The sequence below is a fragment of the Molossus molossus genome, unplaced genomic scaffold, assembly GCF_014108415.1.
Source record: "Molossus molossus isolate mMolMol1 unplaced genomic scaffold, mMolMol1.p scaffold_m16_p_1, whole genome shotgun sequence".
In the NCBI taxonomy this organism is placed as follows: domain Eukaryota; kingdom Metazoa; phylum Chordata; class Mammalia; order Chiroptera; family Molossidae; genus Molossus; species Molossus molossus.
In genome coordinates, this window is record NW_023425344.1 from 172,962,443 (window position 1) to 172,984,899 (window position 22,457).

General features: G+C 49.2%; 1 protein-coding gene across 1 annotated transcript in view; it reads right to left on the reverse strand.

Moving 5' to 3' along the window:
- Positions 1-22,457, reverse strand: part of RYR3 (ryanodine receptor 3) — a 372,120-nt gene that overhangs the window by 180,932 nt on the left and 168,731 nt on the right. Inside the window, exons 32-37 of the mRNA XM_036247201.1 lie at positions 21,747-21,910; positions 17,283-17,448; positions 12,079-12,165; positions 11,524-11,750; positions 8,962-9,757; positions 6,782-6,982 (exon numbers count right to left, since the gene is read on the reverse strand). Coding sequence (XP_036103094.1) covers positions 6,782-6,982; positions 8,962-9,757; positions 11,524-11,750; positions 12,079-12,165; positions 17,283-17,448; positions 21,747-21,910 — 1,641 coding nt within the window. The remainder of the gene's footprint in view (positions 1-6,781; positions 6,983-8,961; positions 9,758-11,523; positions 11,751-12,078; positions 12,166-17,282; positions 17,449-21,746; positions 21,911-22,457) is intronic.

The following is a 22,457-nucleotide window of genomic DNA, read 5'->3' on the forward strand; positions in this document are numbered from 1 at the left end:
ATTGACACCCTCCTCTCCATCACCCCCACCCTGTCCCCGACTTTGTTGTCCATGTCCATTGGTTATGCGTACATGCATATAAGTTCTGTGGTTTATCTCCTCCCTCCCCCCACCACCCCGTTCCAAGGGTTGTCAGTCTGTAACCTACTTCCACGTCTGTGGGTCTACCTTATTCCTCAGACTGTTATGTTCATTATATTCTGCAAATAAGTGAGATCATATGGTATTTGTCTTTTTCTGCTTGGTTTGTTTCACTTAGAATATTACTTTTCAGGTCTCTCCATATCGTCTCAAAGGATAAGAGATCTTTCTTTTTTACCGCTGCATAGTACTCCATTGTGTATATGTACCACTGCTTTTTTATCCATTCATCTACTGATGGACATTTGGGCTGGTTCCAGAACTTAGCTATTGTAAATACTACTGCTATGAACATGGGGGTACATATATTCTTCCTGATTGGTGTTTCATACTTCTTAGGGTATATTCCTAGAAGTGGGATCACTGGGTCAAATGGCAGTTCAATTTTTAATTTTTTGAGGTAACACCATATTGTTTTCCACAGTGGCTGCACCAGTCTGCATTCCCACCAGCAGTGTATTAGAGTCCCCTTTTCTCGACACCCTCGCCAACACTTTTTGATGATTTGTTGATGGCTACCATTCTGACAGGTGTGAGGTGATACTTCATTGTTGTTTTAATTTGCATCTCTCTGATGATTAGTGATTTTGAGCATTTCTTCATATGTCTCATGGCCATTTGTATGTCCTGTATGGAAAGGTGTCTATTTAGGTCCTCTGCCCATTTTTTGATTGGGTTCTTTGTTTTCCTTTTGTTGAGTTGTATGAGCGTTCTATATATATTGGAAATTAACCCCTTATCTGATACATCATTGGCAATTATGCTCTCCCATACAGTGGGTAGCCTTTCCATTTTGATGATTGTATCTTTCGCTGTGCAGAAGCTTTTGAGTTTGATGTAGTTCCATGTGTTCATTTTCTCCTTTGTTTCTGTTGCATTAGGGGATGTATGAGTGAAAATTCTGCTGCATATGATGTCTGAAATTTTGTTGCCTGCACTTTCTTCTAGGATTTTTATGGAATCAGGAGTTACATTTAAGTCTTTTATCCATTTTGAGTTTATTCTTGTGTATGGTGTAAGTTGGTGGTCTAGCTTCATTTTTTTTGCATGTAACTGTCCAATTTTCCCAACACCATTTATTAAAGACGCTGTCTTGACTCCACTGTATGCTTTTGACACCTCTGTCAAATATTAATTGAGCATAATTTCTTGGGTCCATTTCTGGGTTCTCTGTTCTGTTCCACTGATGGATGTGCCTGTTCTTGTGCCAGTACCAGGCTGTTTTGATTACAGTAGCTTTGTAGTATAACCTGATACCCAGTATTGTAATCCCACCTACTTTGTCCTTCCTTTTCAAGATTGCTGTGGCTATTTGGGGTCTTTTTTGGTTCCATATGAACTTTGGAAGTATTTGTTCTAGTTCTGTGAAATGTGTCGTTGGTATTTTGATGGGGATTGCATTGAATCTATAGATTGCTTTGGGTAATATGGACATTTTAATGATGTTAATTCTTCCAATGCATGAACAAGGGATGCACTTCCACTTTTTTTTATATCTTCCTGTATTTCTTTTTTCAATGTCCTGTAGTTTTCTGCAAATAGGTCCTTTACTTCTTTGGTTAAGTTTATTCCTAGCTATCTTAATTTTTTTTGCCGCGATGGTAAATGGGATTGTTTTTTCAGTTTCTCTTTCTGTGAGTTCATCTTTGGTCTATAAGAATGCCATCGATTTCTTTTTTTTTTTTAATCCTCATTCGAGGACATTTTTCCATTTTTTGTACAGACAGAGTGGGAGGGAGAGAGAGGGAGAGAGAGAGACGGAAACATCGATGTGAAAGGGACACATCGAGTGGTCTCCACCTGCATGACCAGGGCCAGGGACAAACTGCAACCGAGGTACATGCCCTTAGCGGGAACCGAACCCGGGTCTCTCCGGACCGCAGGCGGACGCTCTAACCGCTGAGCCAAACTGGCCAGGGCGCCGTCGATTTCTTGACGTTAATTTTGTACCCTGCTACTTTGCCAAATTCATTAAGTCTAGTAGATTTTTGATGGAGTCTTTAGGGTTGTCTATGTATAATATCATGTCATCTGCAAATAATGACAGTTTCACTTTCTCCTTTCCAATTTGGATCCCTTTTATTTTTTCTTCCTGTCTGATTGCTGTGGCTAAGACTTCCAGTACTATGTTAAATAAGAGTGGCGAAAGTGGGCATCCTTGTCTTGTTCCTGTTCTTAAGGTAAATGCTTTTAGTTTCTGCCCATTGAGTATGATGTTGGCTGTAGGGTTTTCATATATGGCCTTTATAATGTCAAGGTATGATCCCTCTAGTCTCACATTGCCGAGCGTTTTTATCAGAAATGGATGCTGGATTTTGTTGAATGCTTTTTCAGCATCTAATGATATGATCATGTAATTTTTATTCTTCATTTTCTTTATGTGGTGTATCACATTTATTGACTTGCGAATATTGTACCAGTCTTGCATCCCTGGGATTAATCCCACTTGGTCACGATGAATACTTTTTTTGATGTATTGCTGGATCCAGTTTGCTAGTATTTTGTTCAGGATTTTGGCATCTATTTTCATCAAGGATATTGGCCTGTAGTTTTCTTTCTTTGTAGTGTCTGTTTCTGGTTTTGGAATTAGAATTATTCTGGCCTCATAAAATGAGCTTAGAAGTCTTCCTTCCTCTTGAATTTTTTGAAATAGTTTGAGGAGAATGGGTTTTAGTTCTTTTTTGAATGTTAGGTAAAACTCCCCCATAAAGCCGTCCAGGCCTGGGCTTTTGTTTGCTGGGAGAGTCTTGATTACCTCTTAAACTTCCTTAGTTGTTATTGGTGTGTTCAAGTTTTTCTATCTCTTCCCGGTTTAGTTTTGGGAGACTATGTGTTTCTAGAAATTTGTCCATTTTGCTTAGATTGTCGAATTTGTTGCCATATAATTGTTCATAGTAGTTGTTAACAATATTTTGGATTTTTGTGGTGTCAGTTGTTACTTCTCTTCTTTCATTTCTGATTTTGTGTATTTGGGTTCTCTCTCTTTGTTTCTTGGTGAGTCTAGCTAAGGGTCCAACTATCTTGTTTATCTTTTTGAAAAACCAGCTCTTTGTTTCATTGATCCTTTGAATTGTTTTTTTTTTTTTTTTTGTCTCTATGTCATTTATTTCTGCTCTGATCTTTACTATTTCCTTCCTTCTACTTGCTCTGGGGTTTTCTTTTTGTTTGCTTTCTAGATGTTGAAGTTGTGAGGTTAGATAGTGTATTAGAGATTTTTCTTGTTTCTTGAGGTAGGCCTGTAGTGCTATGAACTTCCCTCTCAGAACTGCTTTCGCTACATCCCATAGATTTTGTGTTGTTTGTTGTGTCTTCATTTTCATTGGTTTCCAGGAAGTTTTTAATTTCTTTCTTATCTCCTCGGTAACCCATTCATTGTTTAATAACATGCTATTTAGCCTCCATGTGTTCAAATGTCTTTGCATGTTCTTGTTGCAATTGATTTCTAGTTTCATGCAATGGTGATCTGAGAAGATGCTTGATATGATTTCAATCTTCTTGAACTTGTAGAGATTTAGTTTGTGTCCTAACATGTGGTCTATCTTTGAGAATGTCCCATGTGCACTTGAGAAGAATGTGAATTCTGTAGTGTTGGGGTGTAATTCTCTGTAGATATCTATTAAATCCATTTGGTCTAGTGCTTCATTTAGAGTCTCTGTTTACTTGCTAATTTTTTGTCTAGAGAATCTATCCAGTGATGTCAGCAGGTTGTTGAAGTCCCCAGCTATGATTGTATTCCTATCGATTTCTCCTTTGAAGTCCTCCAGAAGATTTTTAATATATTTTGGTGCTCCCATATTGGGTGCGTATATGTTTATCAAGGTTATATCTTCCTGTTGGATAGAGTCTTTCAATATTATGTAGTGGTCTTCTTTGTCTCTAGTTATGGCCTTCATTTTGAAATTTATTTGATCAGATACGAGTATTGCTACTGCAGCTTTTTGTTCCTTTCCGTTTGCTTGGAAGATTTTTTTCCATCACTTCACTTTCAACCTATGTGAGTCTTTTGTTGTGAGGTGAGTCTCTTGTAAATAACATTTATCTGAGTCATGCTTTCTTACCCAATCAGCTGCTCTGTATCTTTTTATCAGAGCATTCAATCCATTTACATTTAAGGTGATTATTGATAGGTAATTATTTATTGCCATTTTTTGTTTAGTGTTGTTATATTTTTGTTCCTATTTCTTCTACTAAGTACAGCAGTCCTTTTAACATTTCTTCCATTGCTGGTTTGGTGCTAATGTATTCCCTTAGCCTTTTTTTTTTTTTTGTCTGGGAAGCTTTTTATTTGACCTTCTATTTCGAATGATAGCCTTGCTGGGTAGAGTAGTCTTAGATTCAGATCCTTGGTATTCATGACCTTGATTACTTCATGCCATTCCCTTCTGGCCTGTAGTGTTTCTTGTGAGAAGTCAGCTGATAGTCTTATGGGGGTTCCTTTGTAGGTAACCTGTTGCTTATCTCTTGCTGCCTTTAGGATTCTCTCTTTGTCTTTAATTTTTTTTGCATTTTAATTACTGTGTGTCCTGGTGTGGGCCTGTTTGGGTTCTTCTTACTTGGGGCTCTCTGTGTTTCTTGAACTGGAATGCCTTCTTCCTTCACCAAATAAGGGAAGTTTTCTGTCACTATTTCTTCAAATATATTCTCTAACCCTTGTTCATTTTCTTCATCCTCTGGGACTCCTATGATGTGAATATCATTATGTTTTCAGTTGTCCCACAGTTCATTAGGCTGTCTTCCTGTTTTTTTAATTATGTTTTCCTTTTTGTTTTCTGATTGGTTGATTTTTTCTACCCTGTCTTCTAATTCACTGATCCATTCCTCAGCTTCCTCTACTCTGTGTTTAGACCTTCCAATGTGTTCTTTATTTCTGATATGTCATTCTTGATTTCTTCTTGGTGTTTTTTAATTTCAAATTGGTTGATTTCAACAGCTCTATGTCCGTACTCATGTTGTTGAGCTTCCTCAAGATCATGGTTCTGAATTCTAGCTCTGTTAACTTGCTTAACTTCTCCACATTTATCTCATCTTCAGTAGAGGTCTCTTGTCCTTTCATTTGGCTTTTGTTTCTGTGTTTTACCATTTTGGCTATCACAGTGGGCTTTGGAGCCTGCCAAATTTTCCCTGTGGGTGTTGGTGTTCTGCTGTCTGTGGCTCCCTCTCCTGGGTTTGGATGAGCGAGGGAAGACCCATGTTAAACACTACTGTCAAGTCTTACTTTCCTGGTTAGAGTTAGTAGCCCAGGAATGGTACAGTTATCAGCCCAGGAATGGTCCAGCTATCCTCTAGCTTTTTGCCTGGAGACTATCAGTTGCACTTACTTAAAGAGCCTTGGGTTCTCAGTTGAATGAAAAACTTCTTCAGGTGTTCAGGGTAAAGGGATTTCCCAAGGGTGGGGCAGATGTTGGTTGTTAGTGAGTGGAATTTGAATTTCAATGGCCCACCTGTGTGGGGTTGAATCTCCGAGGGAGGGGCTGCCGCCTCTCCCCAGTCCCCTGGGTAGGAGTAAGATGGCACTGTCCTGCGTGGCTGCAACTCAGCAAAAGCTCTGAGCGCCCTCCAAATCCCGAGTGTCCCCACACAGTTCCAGTCCAGTCTACCCTCCCTCTGTGTCTGTCCTGGCTCTGGGCTTGGAGCCATTTGGGAATGTAACCCCAAGGGCACTGCTCACAGCTAAGACTGCTGCTGTCCATGGGCTCCCAGCCCCCCTCTAGCGCCTCCGCAATCCTACCAGTATCGAGTCAGTAACCCTGGTTATATGGTCCTTGCAAACTGCTTTTCTGTTGCTTTTCCCCCGACGATTTGTTTTTATTTTAGTTGTAATTCCAGTTTGGTCCTGGGAGACGGTCTGTGTAGCTTCCATTCACTCCACCCCCATTTTGGAATCGGTAGATTCCTTCTAGAAACGAATACCCTGGGAGGGGTGGCAAATGGGATGGCTGAGTTTGGCAGTAGTGAGAGTCTCCTCTTTCTTTTCATTTCCAGATCCGCAGCATTAGCATTACCTGGAAACTTGCTAAACATTCAAATTCTTGGGCCTCACACTAGCGCTACCGAACCAGAAACCCTAGAGGTGGGACCAGCCACCTGTGTTTTATTACGTCCTTGGTGATTCTGATGTCTGCTCAAGAATCCCTGGTCTAAAACATTAGGAAAGAATTTCTTGAGTTACAGTCTTCTGAAATGATTCTGAAATGACAAGGCTCGAGGAGGAATTGATGGCCGACCCTGGGATGCAGGAGAGAGTAAGGAGGCAGAATGGGGAAAGGAAGGGCCTCTTCAGGAGCCAGGATCGTGAGCTGTGCCCATGAGGGTAGTGCACCCACTCTCCTCAGTGGGGAAACGTTGACCCTATTCTGTTGATCTCTGCGAGACAGCAGTGATCCCTGGAAAGATCTGACAGAGAATTTTAAAGTGGTGGATCCTTGCTGGGGTGCAAGTTGGATGGTGGCAGTGACCTGGTCTTTGACTGAGTGATGAGGACACAGGTGTCAGGGGACACAGCTATCTCCTGATGGTGCTGCGCCTTTTTGTTCCCACAGCCCCCTGGCTGCCAGGCACAGAAAGGTTCCAAGTGCCCTGTTCCCATAGGGGTCAAATTCTTCCTCAGGAATGGGATGGAGGCTCAGAAAAGGGTTTTCACCTGCTCCTGCGGGGGTGAGCGGAACTCCTTGGTCTTCCGTGCAGTCAGGGCCGCAGACATGTTCAGGGCCTGCATGAGCTCATTGTAGCGGAACTTCTGATTCGCCTGGAGCTTGGAGACATAAAGGTCGCCAAATGCCACAATGGCCTCCACTCGGTGCTGCAGCTCACAGTCACAGAGGTAGCTGAGGAGTTCACACATCTGCAATGAAAGTGCATATATATGCTGATATGATCATGCTTTACATAAATCGAGGAAGCACCTAGCATTCCCATTTTATAGATGGTCACACTGAGACAGGAGATTTAAGTAACCTCCCTAGTGTCACACTTGAATCCAGGTTGGCCTGAATCCAGAGACCAGCTCTTCACCAGTAAGGCCAGGAGAACAACGGAAATAAGTTCACTAAAGACAGAGTGAATCTGTCTGCGGAGAGAGAGGAAAAACATTTCTACGGGAGCCCTTTCCTCTGGCTCTAAGCTTAGTACAGAAACCAGCGCTGAATTACATTGTGAGCCTGGCTCCTTCCTGACATCTTCTAGCTCTTCCACTGTTTTTGCTTATAAGCACTGCTTTTCTGCGGTTCGTTCTTGAGGACTGCCATTGTTACTAATCTTATCACTATTAGAGTTTAGACTAATAAGAGAAACAATAGCCATAACTTAGTGAGCACTGTTTGCCGGACACTGTGCCAGGCACTTACTTTAGCTCCTTTAATCCCTGTGCTCCCTATATTTTTATTAAAGCAGAAGTGATATTAACCCACCCCACTTAACCCTTCATGGGACTCGCGGACACGCTTGTCTGTCTGGGGGTGGAGGGCTCTCGCCGCGCTGCACGGTCTCTGGCATGTCTGCATATCTCTGCTCCTGCAGGTGAACCGGGGCCCAAAGCTTATGCCAGGCATGCTGTGACGTAACTACATCTCATTAAAAATTAGATGAGTCAATGAAATAGGAAAACTAAGTTGAATGACTAAGGGACATCTGTAAAATTTTTTTTTTTTACAAAAATGCTAAAAATTGGGTATGAGTTGGACAACTACAAAAAATTGGGGGGCAGAGAACCTAGAAGCATTCTGCACTCAGCTTTCCAATCATCCCTAAATCCTCATGCCGTCTACCCAAACCAGCAATGGTCGATGGTGCGTGACGGTTGTCATCCATGCACAAGAGGACTGTCAGAGACTCATATTAAAGGCAAGTTCTTGACCCCCTGTTGGGATAACACATTCATATATTCTTAGTGCAGCATTTAAGGTTTAGATGTGAAATCAGTGTGCTTCTACTTATTCAACATTCTGACTAACTGACCACCTTCCAATCCCATCACATCGGGCAAGAGAGCTTCAACTACATGTCACTTGATCGTAATACATTTTATGATAAAACACATTTCATATAATGTTTTGTAGAAATACTTTTCAATCCTATGTTTCACTATATTATCATCCACATTTTACAAATCAGAAAGCTAAGATTGATGGGTTCCTGACTTGGCAAGTTTATGTGTTGAAGGGGCGGAGGAGCAGGGGTTGAGATCCAGGGACGCCTGGGCCAGGTTGCTCTGTAGGGCAGACTGTTCTACTCTCTGAGTTTTCACTCATCCTTCCTCAGTTCCCAGGAGACAGCAGTTACTGCCATAGTCTGTACTGACGCTGGCTTTCATCTGGTAAGGCTGTTTCAGGAACCGCTGAGGTTCCCTAGGGGACGCCAAGGGGACAGCTCCAAGCCCTCCACTCTTCCTTAGCTCCTATGGGTCCTAGTTCATGTGAGTGTAACAGCTTGGGGACCAGAGCACAGAAACAAACGAGAGCTGTGGTCACCCTATGTTCAATTCCTTTGGTCTACGCCACAGTCAAAGGCTCCTCTCTTCTCTAGACAGGACCTTAAGAAGCATGAGAGATAAGATCAGGGCAAATCCATCATTAGTTCCAGAAAAACCATTCTGAAGCACGTGCCCTACCGACAGGGGTTGGTATTTTCACTTTGGCTTGGGGAGAAGTAGGGAGTACGTTCCATGTCAGAAACAAGTGTGGGTGCTCTGAGCATCTCTGTTACCCTCCAGGTTTAGGCCAGTACTCTCAGTCCCAGCCTCACCACCACGAAGCTGTATTGTCCCCCTGCATGCTTCCCAACCCAACTCTTTCCAGCAGCAGGACCTCTGATGGCCCAAGTTACCTGCAGCTTGACGGACTCTGGTAACCGGGTCTGCAGCAAGCCTTTGACTGGAGCCTCCTTGCTGGCCTTCTCCCCAGCCTCCACTGCCTTCTCCTCCACCTGACTCACTTCCTCCTTCTCTGCTCCCTCTTCTGTCTCCCCACTGTGCTCCCCAAACACAGATGGGTCGATCAGGAGGAGAATCTGCCGAACGTCGTCGTCGTCAAACACCCCCATGACCAGCAGGGTCCCGATGAGCTTCAGCACGGGCACAAACTGGAACTCCACAGACCCCCCAACAGGGTCTCGGATGTGAGCCCCGCTGCACCGCACAGCCTCCGCCAGCATGCCCAGCGCCTTCGTCTTGAGAAGCTCCAGGGGGATCTCAGGGCTCTGCTTCTGGTGCTCTTCACTGGTCACAATGACGCAAGGGGTGGAGAAGTTGAAGCCCGGCTTCAGGCAGGTCCTCAGGCCCACCCCCGGCAGCCCGTGCCTCTTCGACGCGTCTGGGTACAGACGGATTCTCCTGGTGGTGCTGGTAATGGGGATGATGTACTCATTCTTCATCATCAGCTTTCTCTCCTTCGCGTTGGCCAGATGGATGCTGATAAGCAGGTCATAGAAACCAGACCGCAGGAGGCCGGGGAGGTACTTGTTATCAATGGCGTAGAAGAGCTGGGAGAGGTCCACGTGGCTGCACAGGGCGTAGGCCACCCGGCTGTTCCCCAGGGCACACACGGCGCTGTAGAGCCTCAGCGTGTGGTAGTGGAAGCGCATCAGGTCCTCCTGCTCACAGAGCTCCAGGATGTCGACGCACCTGACAATGAGGCAAGCAGTCAGCCCACAGGAGAAACCTGTGCTAGAGCTGAGCAGAGGGCGTGCTCTCTGACCCCCAGGGATTCCACCCAACTCAATGAAGGCAGAGGGGGTGGAAGGATGACTTTCTCTGCCACACCAGCTCTGGTCCGCATCCCTTTCCTGATGATCCACCGCATCTAACTACAAGGTCTCCCAAGTCTGTAAGACTTAAAAGACACCAGCTTACCGAATACTAAAGTCTCCCTTATTAGAGAAAAACCCGAAATCCCAACCCTGAAAAACATTCATGTAAAAGACAGAGGTGACTTGGTCCTCTTATTTGTAGGCTCAAGGGGATCCTCTGTTTCCTGACCCCCTGTATGATCTCCAGGCGGCCAGCGTCCCCGGGACTTTGCCTCCCCTGAAAACAAGCACACCACAGTCTTGTCCAGAGAGGCAGCACCTTCCAGCTGGAGATGAGCTGGCGTCAGCAACTCCCTTTCTCCTTCCTGCCGTCAGAGGTGTGTTTGCCTGTGTGTTGCTCCCTCGTTTGTGGGGTCCAGGGCATGGGATCTGATCTTTGCTTGGATTTTCCATTTGGTTTTGTTCCTCACCATGGATCTGAGGACCCTCCACCATTGGCTTACATGGTGGACGGCTGGTCCTCCCAGCTCCTTCCTACACCAGCCTGTCCTGCTGCTGCCTGTGACCCAACGGAACACCCAGCTGGGAGCCAGGCAGCTGGCCAGTACCTCCACCCTCTCTCTCCATTACTTTACGTTTTTAGTCCAAGAGATCAGGGGGTAATAATATCCATAAAATAGAACTTAGTTAATTCTGTACTACGTACAGAAACCGTACTGTATTTTTACTGACACAATCTCATTTTTCCCCAGCCACCTTTGGGTGGACACTTATCTCACGGTGCCTGTGGAAAGACGAGGCCTGGAGTGCACGAGGCCAGCCAGGCAAGGCCAGCCACCCAGGGCCAGCCACGCAAGGCCAGCCAGGCAAGACCAGCCACCCAGGGCCAGCCACGCAAGGCCAGCCACCCAGGGCCAGCCACCCAGGGCCAGCCACGCAACCAGAAAGTGATCGAGCTGGGGTTGAACCCAGGCCACCATCCAACGTGCCTCTTAACAAGGGGGCCAGGAGCCCAGTCTTTCATTCTCCAAGCAAGCTAGGCATGCCTCCTTCTCCTCCTCCTTGCTGTCAGTACACACATATTTCAGGGTCATACTGACATTTAAAAAAGAATCCTTACCCAAGGATATTTTTCTATTTATCTTCAGATGGAGTGGGAGGGAGGGAGAGAGGGAGAAACATCAATGTGAAAGAGAGACATCACCTGGTTGCCTCCCGCATGACCTCCCAGGGATGAACCACAACCAAGTTACATGCCCTTGACTGGAATCGAATCTGTGACTCATTGGTCACGGCCGATGCTCTAACTGCTGAGCCACACCGACCAGGGCTCACACTAACATTTTAAATTAAGTGCATGGAAATGTCCCTGAGTGCAGGTGTGCGGAGCTGCAGCACAGGCCTGTGGCAGGCACCTCACAGTGAGTACCTGCTGTTTCTGAGTGAAGAACAAAAGCGGAGAAAGGAAAGAAGACACCGAGGCTTTGGGGAGATCAACAGTCATCTTGGGACTGAGCCCAGCCCTTGGCCGATGAGGACGCCTGTCCTTCCCTTCTGGGCTTGCTGGGCCCCGCCTCCCCCCCGCCCCCAGCGACTGCCCCCGCCCCGGGCCTGCCCCCCACCCTTGGGCCCCTGCACCACCTGTTCTCCTCGGGGATGTGCAGCGCCATCATCTGCAGGGGCTCCAGGCACTGCACCAGCCAGCCGTGCCGCTCGCTCACCCGCTCTGTCTCCACCTTCAGGAAGCCGCTGGGCATGCGGCTCCAGAGCACGGGCTGGATGGTCTGCACGTCCAGCCGCGGCGGGCACTGCGGGACCGGGTTCTTCTCCTCGCTCTTGAATATGGCTGCCGACAGGGGCAGCGCATTCTGGGCCGAGGCGGGAAGGCATCCGAGGGGAGAACACACGCGCAATACAGAGATTCTCAGTGGCTGGCCCTCGATCGCCAACAGGGTTAGTATACATGAAAGAGAAACAAATGTATCCCGGGCCCTCTAGGAGCTTTGCCAGCATTAATTAAGAGCTTGCCCACTGGATTATATGAGCATTAATTCTTTCAGCCGCCAACAGGAGGGAGAGGAGACAACGAGAAAGGCACACAGGAAGCGAGAAGCGACAGAGTCCCTTGTGTCTGAGGCCTAATGGTCAATGTGCCTTCTCTTGTCATAGCCATTAGATGAGGGGACAGATAAATACCTTCAGCTTCCCAAGTTCAAACTGAAACAAAGACGTGCTGGTCGGCTGCAGGAAGACTGCGGGAAACACTTTGGTGTTGGGCTCCACCTGGAAACCAAAACAGATGGACAGGTTGGTCCTGCGTTGGACAATCACAGTGGTGGTCCCTGGGTGTTTTCATCACCACCACCCTCTAACTCCGGCTGGAAGGGGGGAGGCCACAGACTGGCCATTCTACACAGCCGAGCTGTTCTTAGAGACCTGGTGCCTATTGGTAAGCGTCATCTCTGCTTCCCACCTTAAACACTCACTCTCTGTACTTGGGCTGAACAATCCCACATCCTTTCCTTTCTCTCTCAGGTAAAGGAAGGCAACAGCCTTCTCCAGTGCTCAGGAGGATGGTACAGGTGGGAGCTACAAACGTGCCTCCCAAGGCAATGCCTGTTCTTGGTCCCTAAGCAAGGTGAGGTTCTGGCTCTTCACAGACACAGAGACACCTGCCAGAGGCGGCGGTACTTGGGGGGCGGCGCAGTAATTCCTGAAGGCAGATGGACATTGGGCTGGCAAGCCCAGGAGCACTCTTACCGCAGGTTTCTCGACCTTGGGACTATTGGCATCTTGGGCTGGGAAAGTCTTTGTTGCAGGGGCTGTCCTGTGCATTGCAGGGAATTCTCGGCATCCCCGGCCTCTACCTCCTCAGTGTCAATAGGCTGCCCACCCCGCCATAGCTGTGATAACCAAAAATGTCTTCAGGGATTGCCAAGTGTCCCTTGGCGAGATAGCACCGTTACTCAAGAGCCGCTGCTTTGCAGGCAGGGTGGTGAGGCGCTTCCCTGGAACCAGAGGGAGGGGCTGCTTCCTCTCCCAAAACTTCTCCTCCCACTGGGTCCCTCGGGTGTCTCTCCACCTTCTCCAGGACCGCAGCTCTTACATTCAGAGGTGTGGGCCCACTGGCTGTCTTTTAGCTTCCACGTAGGATAGGCGCGTGGATTTGTTATGACATTGGGGCTCCACTGATCATTTGCTCACTTCGATGCAGGGCTTTTGACCAGACTGTGGAGGAAGAAATGGGACTCTAATCCCACCAACGGAAGTCCTTTGCCTTTAAGGAAATTCAAACATTAGGACGTTCTTGCAACTTTTCCGACCAACCAAATCAGAGGATGGCAGGTGTGTGGACATCCCCTAAGGTGCCCCAGTCAGTCACCCTCTTGTGTAATTCCCTCTGCTAGAACCTGTGTGCGGCGAAACTGAATGGACTGTCCCCTTGTGTGAGACTCCACCTCAGCAGACCGGAGGGAAAGAAGTAAACTGGCGTGTCGTGAGAGGGCCACGCGACAAGGAAGTCCGGGGCTCGTGGCCCTGAGTGTGGCTGGCCCCTGGCTGCAGCCAGCAAGCCATGGAGCTTTCGTTCTATGAATGCAGGACACTGAGTCCTGCCAGCAACCGCAGGAGCTTGGGGAGAACTGAGCTCCAGACAAGGACGTTACAGCCTTCCTTTACTTCATGAACTTGCACAGTACATTCAGACCTTAGGTTTACAAAAACACATTTTTATGGCTGTGCCTGAAAAGGCTGCATGGCCCAGTGCCATCATTCGCTTATGGTGAAACTGGCCAGACTGAGTAAACCCCAGCCTGTGCCCAGCACACTCCAGTGGGTTCACAGTTTGGGAGGAAGTATTTGCTTTATCCCCAGTGCTTTGGGTACCCCTAGGAAGTGTGGAGGGAGAAACACCTGTAAAACCAAAATGGAGGGACCAGGCTGCTGGCATTGCCTTGTTATGTCTGAGAGAAGCTTCGCTAAGGACATTCAACAGATAATGACATAGTGCCCATCATATACCTACTTCGTGCCAGGCTCTGCGTTTAGAGGGGTGAGAGACGTGGATAGGAAATTCTGATCTGATGCTCGTGTGACCTTGGCCATAAAGCAAGACTCATCCCTGGGCTGGCCCTGGAGAGCTCAAATACCCATTATGTGGCATCTAGAAGAATGCATGACCCTCGAGTCATTGCAACCAGAGCAGCAGAACTCTAGCAACGTCACCAGGATGAGCAATGAGCCCACGAGTCTGCGCTCCTGGGAGAGAGGCATTCAGCTGAAGGCTCCCTGTGCCACACTCACACTGGAGCAGGGGCTACAGGCTGAAGAGGGGGGCGTGTTGTTAGGTCCCTCAGGCCAGGTCCCTGCAAGCTTCACAAACCACCCAGCCCAAGGCCAGGGCTCCTCTCACCTCTCCCTGCAGAAAGGGGGTGCTCTGAAAGCCCTTAGAATGCCCTGGGACAGGTTCCTTTCTAAGCTGCAGAGGACCTTCCCACCATGAAGAACAATGGCAAGTTCTCTCCATTTACTGAAATAAAACATCTCTGGCTGGTAACTCAGTAGGTTAGAGCATCATCCTGATACACCAAGGTTGAGGGTTTGATCTCTGGTCAGGGCACATATAAGAATCAACCAATGAAATGCATGAATAAGTGGAACATATCAAGGTTTGTTTGTTTCTCTCTAAAATAAAGCAAGCAAGCAAGACAGACAGACAGACTATATCACAGGTATGGGCTCATGACAGATACAGGCAGGGATAAAAATGGCAACTGGGGGTATAGTTAGCAGAACCCTAGCCAACTATCATGACCCCTGGGTTACTTTTGTGATGGTGTATGTCACATGGCAGGAGGTATTCTGCAGAGATAGTTAAGGCTACTAACCTGTTAACCTAGGGATAAAATGTTTCCTTATGGGTCTAATCTAGTCACACGAGCCCTTCAGAATCAGGTGTTTTCACCTGCTGGGGGCAGAAGGGAAAGTCAGGGAGATTGGAAGCTTGACAAGAACCCGACATGCTCTTGGGGCTTTGAAGATGGAAGGGGCCACATGAGAACAAATGTGGGCACCTCTGGGAGCAGAGAGTGGCCCCGAGTGACGGCCAGCATGGAAACAGGGACCTCAGAAGCCCAGCCCACAACCACAACTGGACCCGCCAACAACACGAATGAACGTGAGAGATGGCCTCTGCCCCCAGGAGCTTACACTCCGGATGGGGAACCCCAGCGGTGAGCCCAGGCCTGGCCTGCTGTGGAGCGCCGCCGCCGCTGCCCCCTTTGTGCCAAGGGGCCTGTTCGCGGGCCGGTCCGCGTCGCCCTTGTGATAACAGACATTCCGTTTCTAATCATGTGTGAAGAGCGGGCACAGGAACTGGCCTGCATCTGGGCTCACTCCTGAGGCTGGCTCAGGGCTCAGAGCAGGGCGGCTGGGCTCACCAACCGAGGAGCACTCTCTCGTGGACATACTTCCCACCTTGCCCACGATTACCTTAGGTGGGACAGAAAAAGGTTTTCCAGTTCCTCAGCAGTCTTTCATGGGGGAGCTCTAAAACGTTCCTTTGAGAGAATCCTTCTCTCATTGTTTTGGTTACTGGTCCTTTCTGAGCAGAAAACCAACTGTATAAACATCACTGCCCTGCTCCTCTGAAGATAATTGAAAAATGAAAATGGCTACAGCTGCAGAATAACAATGATCCCACTGCCGGGGGGACCAGATGCCTGGGGACAGATACACACACACACACACACACACACACACACACATACCACACAACCACACACCACACACACATTCCCCCCCCACACCACACACACATTCCCCCCCCACACCACACACACTCCCCTATACACACCACACACACACACACACACATACACTCCTCCTATCTCCCCCCCACACATACACACCACACACACACTCCCCCACCCCCACGCTCCCCCATACACACCACACCCCCTCATACACACCACACACACTCCCCCACCCCCCCACACCACACACACCCCACACCCCCCATACACACCACATACACACTCCCCCACCCCCCCACACCACACACACTCCCCCCATACACACACCCCATACACACCACACACACACTCCCCCACCCCCCCCACCACACACACCTCCCCCCCTACACACACTCCCCCCCCACACACACGCGTGCGCGCCCATCCGCATCTCGCCTGCAAGGAGAAGGGGGCTGGCTGGGCGGGAGCCAGGGCGCCTGCACTCCGTCCCCATTCACAGCAACGTTCCTCAGGGTGGGAGGCAGGGCTGGGACCACGGAGCCCCTGAGCCAGAAGTCAGGATTTATGCCCATGAAGCAGAGGCAGGAGTTCCAGGGGTAGGGGCCAACACACGGCTCAGAGAAGGCAAGTGACCAGCCCAGTGTCACCCAGGGGCTAAAACGACCAGTGTCCTGCTCTTCGTTACATCTCAACATCATGGGCTCTTCCTTGAGGAAGGCTAGGCACTGCTTCTTCGAATGCCATAGCTACTTATTTATTTAGGGGCCCCGAAGCCCAACTAGCTTTAGAAGTTATTAGATGCGTTAGAGCTCTCTGCAGCTCAGGGAGGACCCGTCAGTCAAACTCATGTCAGATTTAATGGGAACAAGCTAATGGATTCTGAAGACAGAGTAATGTATATAAGCAGTTTCTCAAGGGACTGGGGGGAGGGTGGAATCATGGGAAAGTACTAGAAGAATACAGCCTGTTTCCACAAAGGCCTCCTTCTCGGAACAGCGGGCTGGGCCCCAGCGGCTGGGCCGAGCCTGCTGCGTGGTGTTGACGAGTCCACCTTTTTCCAGGAACCGAGGGAGGTGCCTGGTCTCATGCCCCCACTGCAGGCGGTATCAGAGAGGAGGTCGCTGCCTCCATGCCAGCAGCCTGCCCCTGGACCCCCAAAATGGATCGGCTCATTTGTTCTTAGTCACCAGACATTTCCGATTTGGGGAAGCTGCGCTCTCTCCTCTCCCCAGTCACAAGCCGGGAAAACGCCTGCCACCAAGAGGCTTTTCAGCTTGGAGGCTGTAACCTGGGGCTGACGCTGGAGTCTAGGTTCTTATCTATCTAGCTTCTTATCAGCTGGATTTAGCTGAGCTTCCTTAAACAAGGCATGTCATGGTCCTAGGTGGCAACCTACAAGAAGTCCTCATCTCTTATCAAGGCCTCCCTCCTTTCTAAATGAATTTCTCAACCACTAACCATTCTTTCCCTCTGTGGATGAAATGAAGCCCCTTGGCTCTTTTTTTTGTTTTTGTTTTTCAAGATGGCTTGTGGGCCAGGTGGGCTCATCACCTGCACACGCTGTGATGGAGATGCTGAGTGTGGAGAACCAGGAGCAGAGACCTAAGATGGGGACCCCACTGCCTCAGCCCCGGAAGCCATCCCTACCTGGTAACAGGTGCCAAGCTCTCTCCCGTTGGCCGAGAAGGACAGCATGCCCATTGCCAGATCCACGAGGCAGCCGATCTCCAGGTCCACGTTGCTGCGACTTGATCTTTGGGAAGTGGCCACGATGTCCCCACCCCAGACCATGTAGCAGTTGCTGCGCTTCACACTAGGAGTCAAAAAGATGACAGGCACAGAGTGGGGACTGGGGTCATGTACAGTCAGGACTCAGGAAGGACAGCCCCAGGCTTTCCAGTCTGCCCTCAGTGACTCCTTTCCTTCAGTGAATTCATTCCTCTTCAACCCAGTTTCTTCAGCGCACACGTCTCCATTCAGGGGTGGCATCTACCACGCTCCTTGGTCCACGGCATGTACTGTTTGGGGGTCTGTTTCCCAGCTCAATTCCAGTCTACCTTCCTGAACTAGAGAACGGGGACAGAAGTCCTCTCACCTCAGAGATGGGGATGGAGGCACAAGGAGGGTGCCCTCCATAAACAGACTTACAGGGGCGTTTGTTATAAGGGGCTGGGACAAAAATAGGTGTTCAGTGTCCTAGTCCAGTGTCAGGGCAAAACATCTATAGGACACTTGGAAACTCAGGGCCACATCCCTTAGATGGCAGATGGCAGGCCTGGGCCTGGGCAGACCAGCAGCGTAGGTCAAAGTTGGTCTCTGAGGCCCTCCCAGCTCCCTGCCCTCCGGCACCCTGCCCTCCCAGCTCCCTGACCTCCGGCACCCTGCCCTCCCAGCTCCCTGACCTCCGGCACCCTGCCCTCCCAGCTCCCTGGGGTTCTGCCCTCTGCACTCTTCCCTAACTGTAGCTGGGTGCCTTTCTTGGATAGCTGTCTACCAACCTGCAGAATGTAATCTCTATTGTAGGCACCATTATTTAGATTTTCTTTTTATCCTCACCCGAGGACATTTTTGCATTTATCTTCAGATAGAGCAGGAGGGAGAGAGGGAGGAAGAGAGAGAGAAACATTGATGTGAGAGAGACACATTGACTGGCTGCCACCCACATGGCCCCAACCGGGGCCAAGGACAAACTGCAACCGAGGTACATGCCTTTAGCGGGAACCGAACCCGGATCTCTCTGGTCTACGGCTGATGCTCTAACTGCTGAGCCAAACTGGCCAGGGCTATTATTTATATTTAAAAGCCAACTACATTAACCAAAAAGCCTTCAGAGCTCCCAGGCCTGGTTCCTTAATTGTCAGATTTCAGATCCCGGGTGGGTTTTCGGAAGTGGCACAGTGACAAAGGTTGTTCCTGAGCCCTTGGCAATAGGTGTGGGCAGCTGACTGGGTCTCCTCCCAAGCCCAGTCCTGGGACACATCATCTGAGGAACCTGGTCACTTGAAGTAACACAAAGTGACTTTTCTGAGGTTCAACGAGAGAGTGAGTCTATAGCTGATGTTAGGGAAGCCTCTTTAAATACCCCAAGGTCAATCTGATTTGACCTTGGAAAGCTATGGGTTTGATTAGAGTTTTTCAAGGGTTTTAAAAAAAATTTTTTTTCTTTCTTGATTTTTAGAGAGAGAGGAAAGGAGAGGGAGAGAGAGAGAGAGAAACATCGATGAGAGAGAACATCGATTGGCCGATTCCTGCGTGCCCCCCCACTGGGGATCGGGCCCACAACCTGGGCATGTGCCCTGACCGGGAATTGAACCGGTGACCTCTCAGTGCATGGGTCAATGCTCAACCACTGAGCCACACCGGCCAGGCTCCAAGGTTCTTTCCAGCTTTAAAAATCTATTACTCCCCCACCCCACTCTGGAAGTCATTCTGTGGCCACTTTCTGTGGCCTGTCCTCTCTTCCGGTCACCACGGGGCTGGCCCTCAGTGTGAGTGCCCCCAGGCAGGGCCAGTGCCAACCACTCCTTCCAGAGTCATAGCCTTCACTCGCTTTCCCTGATGTCAAACTCCAGCCGTGTCACTAGACTTCTTAGTGATCAGAGCACTAAGCACGTTGTTGAGCGCTACAGAATCCAATGAGTAATGCCTGAAGCGGTCAGAGGGTGAAGTGCATGCTTTGGTCACATTTTAAAGGGCCCAAATCAGCCCTGGCCAGTTTGGCTCAGTGGTTAGAGCGTCAGCCCATGGACCGATGAGTTGCAGGTTCGATTCTGGTTCAGGGCTTGTACCTCAGTTGTGGTTCGCCCCCAGCCCTGGTCGGGTCGTGCGGGAGGCAACCAGTTGATGTGTCTCTCTCACATTGATGTTTCTTTCTCTCTCTCCCTCCCTCCCCCTCTATCTGAACAACAAAAACAACAAAACACAAAAAGGAAAAATATCCTTGAATGAGGATTACAAAAATAATAAATAAATAAAGGCCCCAAGCCCTGGCCAGTTTGACTTGGTGGTTAGAGTGTCGGCCTGTGGACCCGAGAGGCCCAGGTTTGGTTCCCACTAAGGGCACGTACCTCAGTTGCAGTTTGTCCCCGGCCCTGCTTGGGGTCGTGTGGGTGGCAGCCAGCCGATGTGTTGCTTTCATGTCAATGTTTCTCTCCCCCCCCCCCAATCTATCTAAAGATAAATGCAAAAATGTCCTGAGGATAAAAATAAAATAAAAAAAATAAAGGCCCCAAATTTGAAATATCTAAAAACATCTAAAAATCAATCCTGTGTTCATTTCTTGTTATGCGAGACAAAGAAGGATTACTGAGCACCTACCACGCACGGGGCCTTACTCTAGAGGTGCTAATGTGTCCATTGGTTTTCACAGTACATGATGCCGCTCAGGCTCAGATAAATCATCTGCAAGGCACAGCCAGCAACCTGGAGCAATCAAGCCAACCGCGATGAGACGTCTGCCTTTTGATTTTCTTGTTGAAAAGGACAGTCTGCATCGTCGATTACGTCCACAGACTTCCCTGGCCAAGCTGAGCCAGGTGTTGCTTATCGTATGTAGTCTGGGTCTCAGCACACGACAGGCACTCGGTGACAGCAAAGACAGCAGCGCGTGCTTACTGAGGGCGTGCTGCGGCGCTCTGCTAGGCACTTCTCCATGCATTGTCTCGTTCAGCCCTCGCCATACCCCAGAGCAGCCTCCTCGGCCCCTTGCCTCTCACGGCACACGCCACACAAACCGGCTACTAGAATTCTGTGGCACACCACAAAATATGGCCTGTTTTTTTTTGCCGGTCTGACAATAATAGGTATGATTTTGATTCATTCACAGTGGACTGCTATTGTGTTGGCTGTTGTCATTTTTTTTTTTTATCCTCACCCGAGGACATTTTTCCATGTTTTGTTCAGACAGAGTGGGAGGGAGAGAGGGGAAGAAAGACAGAAAGAAACATCAACGCGAAAGGGACACATCGAGTGGCTGCCACCCATACGACCAACCAGGGCCAGGGACAAACTGCAACTGAGGTACGTGCCCCTAGCGGGAACCGAACCCCGGTCTCTCTGGACTGCGGACTGACACTCTAACCGCTGAGCCAAACCGGTCAGGGCGGCTGTTGTCATTTTTAAATTTGACAGTCTAAGGGAAAAGAGGTCAGTGCCCCTGACTAAATAGTCAGGTATTGCATGTTTTAAAAATTCTTGAGGCACACCGGTTGAAAATCGCTGCTCCATGGGATTGGAACTATTATTCTCATTTTACAGATGAGGACATTGAGCCCAGGAAGGTTAGAGACTGGTCCAAAGTCACACCTCTAGTAAGTACTAGAACCCAGTGTAAAACACAGGCAGTTTGCTTTCAGAGTCTGTGCTTTGAGCCGTCCGCCCACAATGGCCCTCCTGACATAGCGAGTGTGCCTGACCCGTGGCCGCTAGCCTTCGATGAGCCAGCAACATGTGAAAAGCACCGATTGCAAAACCATTCCTACCTCTGCGGGGATAAAGATCAGCTTGAAAACAACATATCTCACATGCGTCTGCACGGGGAAAGACTCTTCAGTCTCAGGTGGAAACAAGACGTGGTCTCCGGGGTTACGTCCGGGCCACGGCAGGCCAACGACTCGTCCTCTGGAGGCAGCGTCCGTGAACCGTGGGAGGACATGCCTGTGCCCAAAGTGTGCTTGCCCTACAGATCCCTCATTTTGCTTCAGCGGTTATTATTCACGATTGGCAAGGTCCCTTTTATGTTCTTCGTGCTTTCAGCCCTGACCAGCTCTCGGGATGAGCAGTTCTGACTTGATCGGTTGCTGTGTGAGTACGTCACTGTCTTTCTTCTGAAGTGACATCTCTCGAGACGGAGCTCAGACCTCCCCATCGTCTGCAGAGCTCCCCATCGTCTGCTTGCCTCTCCCACCCCGGGTCATGGTGTACACACACGACGAAATCACCCACGACATTCCCTAGTCACACGACTCCTGCTATAGTGCCCACCCCTACCTGTTCACTCAGGATTTTAAGTCTGTGCTTCCTTTTCCCTTCATAAGAGATGCTGGATGTTCCCTCCTTTCGGGGGGGGGGGGTTGGGAAAACAGGCTGCTGGGGGAGTGAGGACCCCCTTACCTTTCATGGACCCGGCCTCTTTCATCCCCCAGAGTAACAGTCACCGTACAGTTTTTATTCAGGTCAAACTTCTCACTGTGTAAGTGGTAGTCCGGGGTCACCCATCCGACCCAGACGCAGGAGGGGTCCTGCCCGGCGAAGATGCGGATCGCGTAGTAGCACTGCTGGAGAGATGACAGGCGCGTGAGTGGCCCCCGGTGAGGGGGAGCGTGCTCAAGAGGCTGAGACAATGCTGCACCCCCTGGCCCTTTTCTCTCAAAAAGGGCACACGGTTCTAGAGGTGCACTGCACTCTGGACTCAGAGGACGGGCTGACTGGAGGGCGTGGCTTCCATCTTTTTCTCTTATCTGTTGTGCTTTAGCACCTAGAGAAGCAAGCACTTGGTCTACCACCCTTTGCTCAGAAGATCCTGTTGAGAAAAGAAGTGGCAGCCACTCAGAACGGCCAGCACAGAACCCAACCCTCTCCTGGTGCTGTCTCTGCCCTGAAGAGGGAGCAGTCGAGACTCAGAGAACTCCTGCCAGATGCCCCACTTCTACAGGGAAATCCAGGATATGGGGGGGGGGTGGAGGCTTGAAAAAGGTGCTACGAAATAAAGCCCCTGTTGTGGCCGAACATGCTTTATGTGATCCCCGAGCTCATGGACACAGCAGTTCTTGGGGGATGTTGTAGCGGTTTGTGAAGTGTATCCCTCTGTTATAATAATAACTA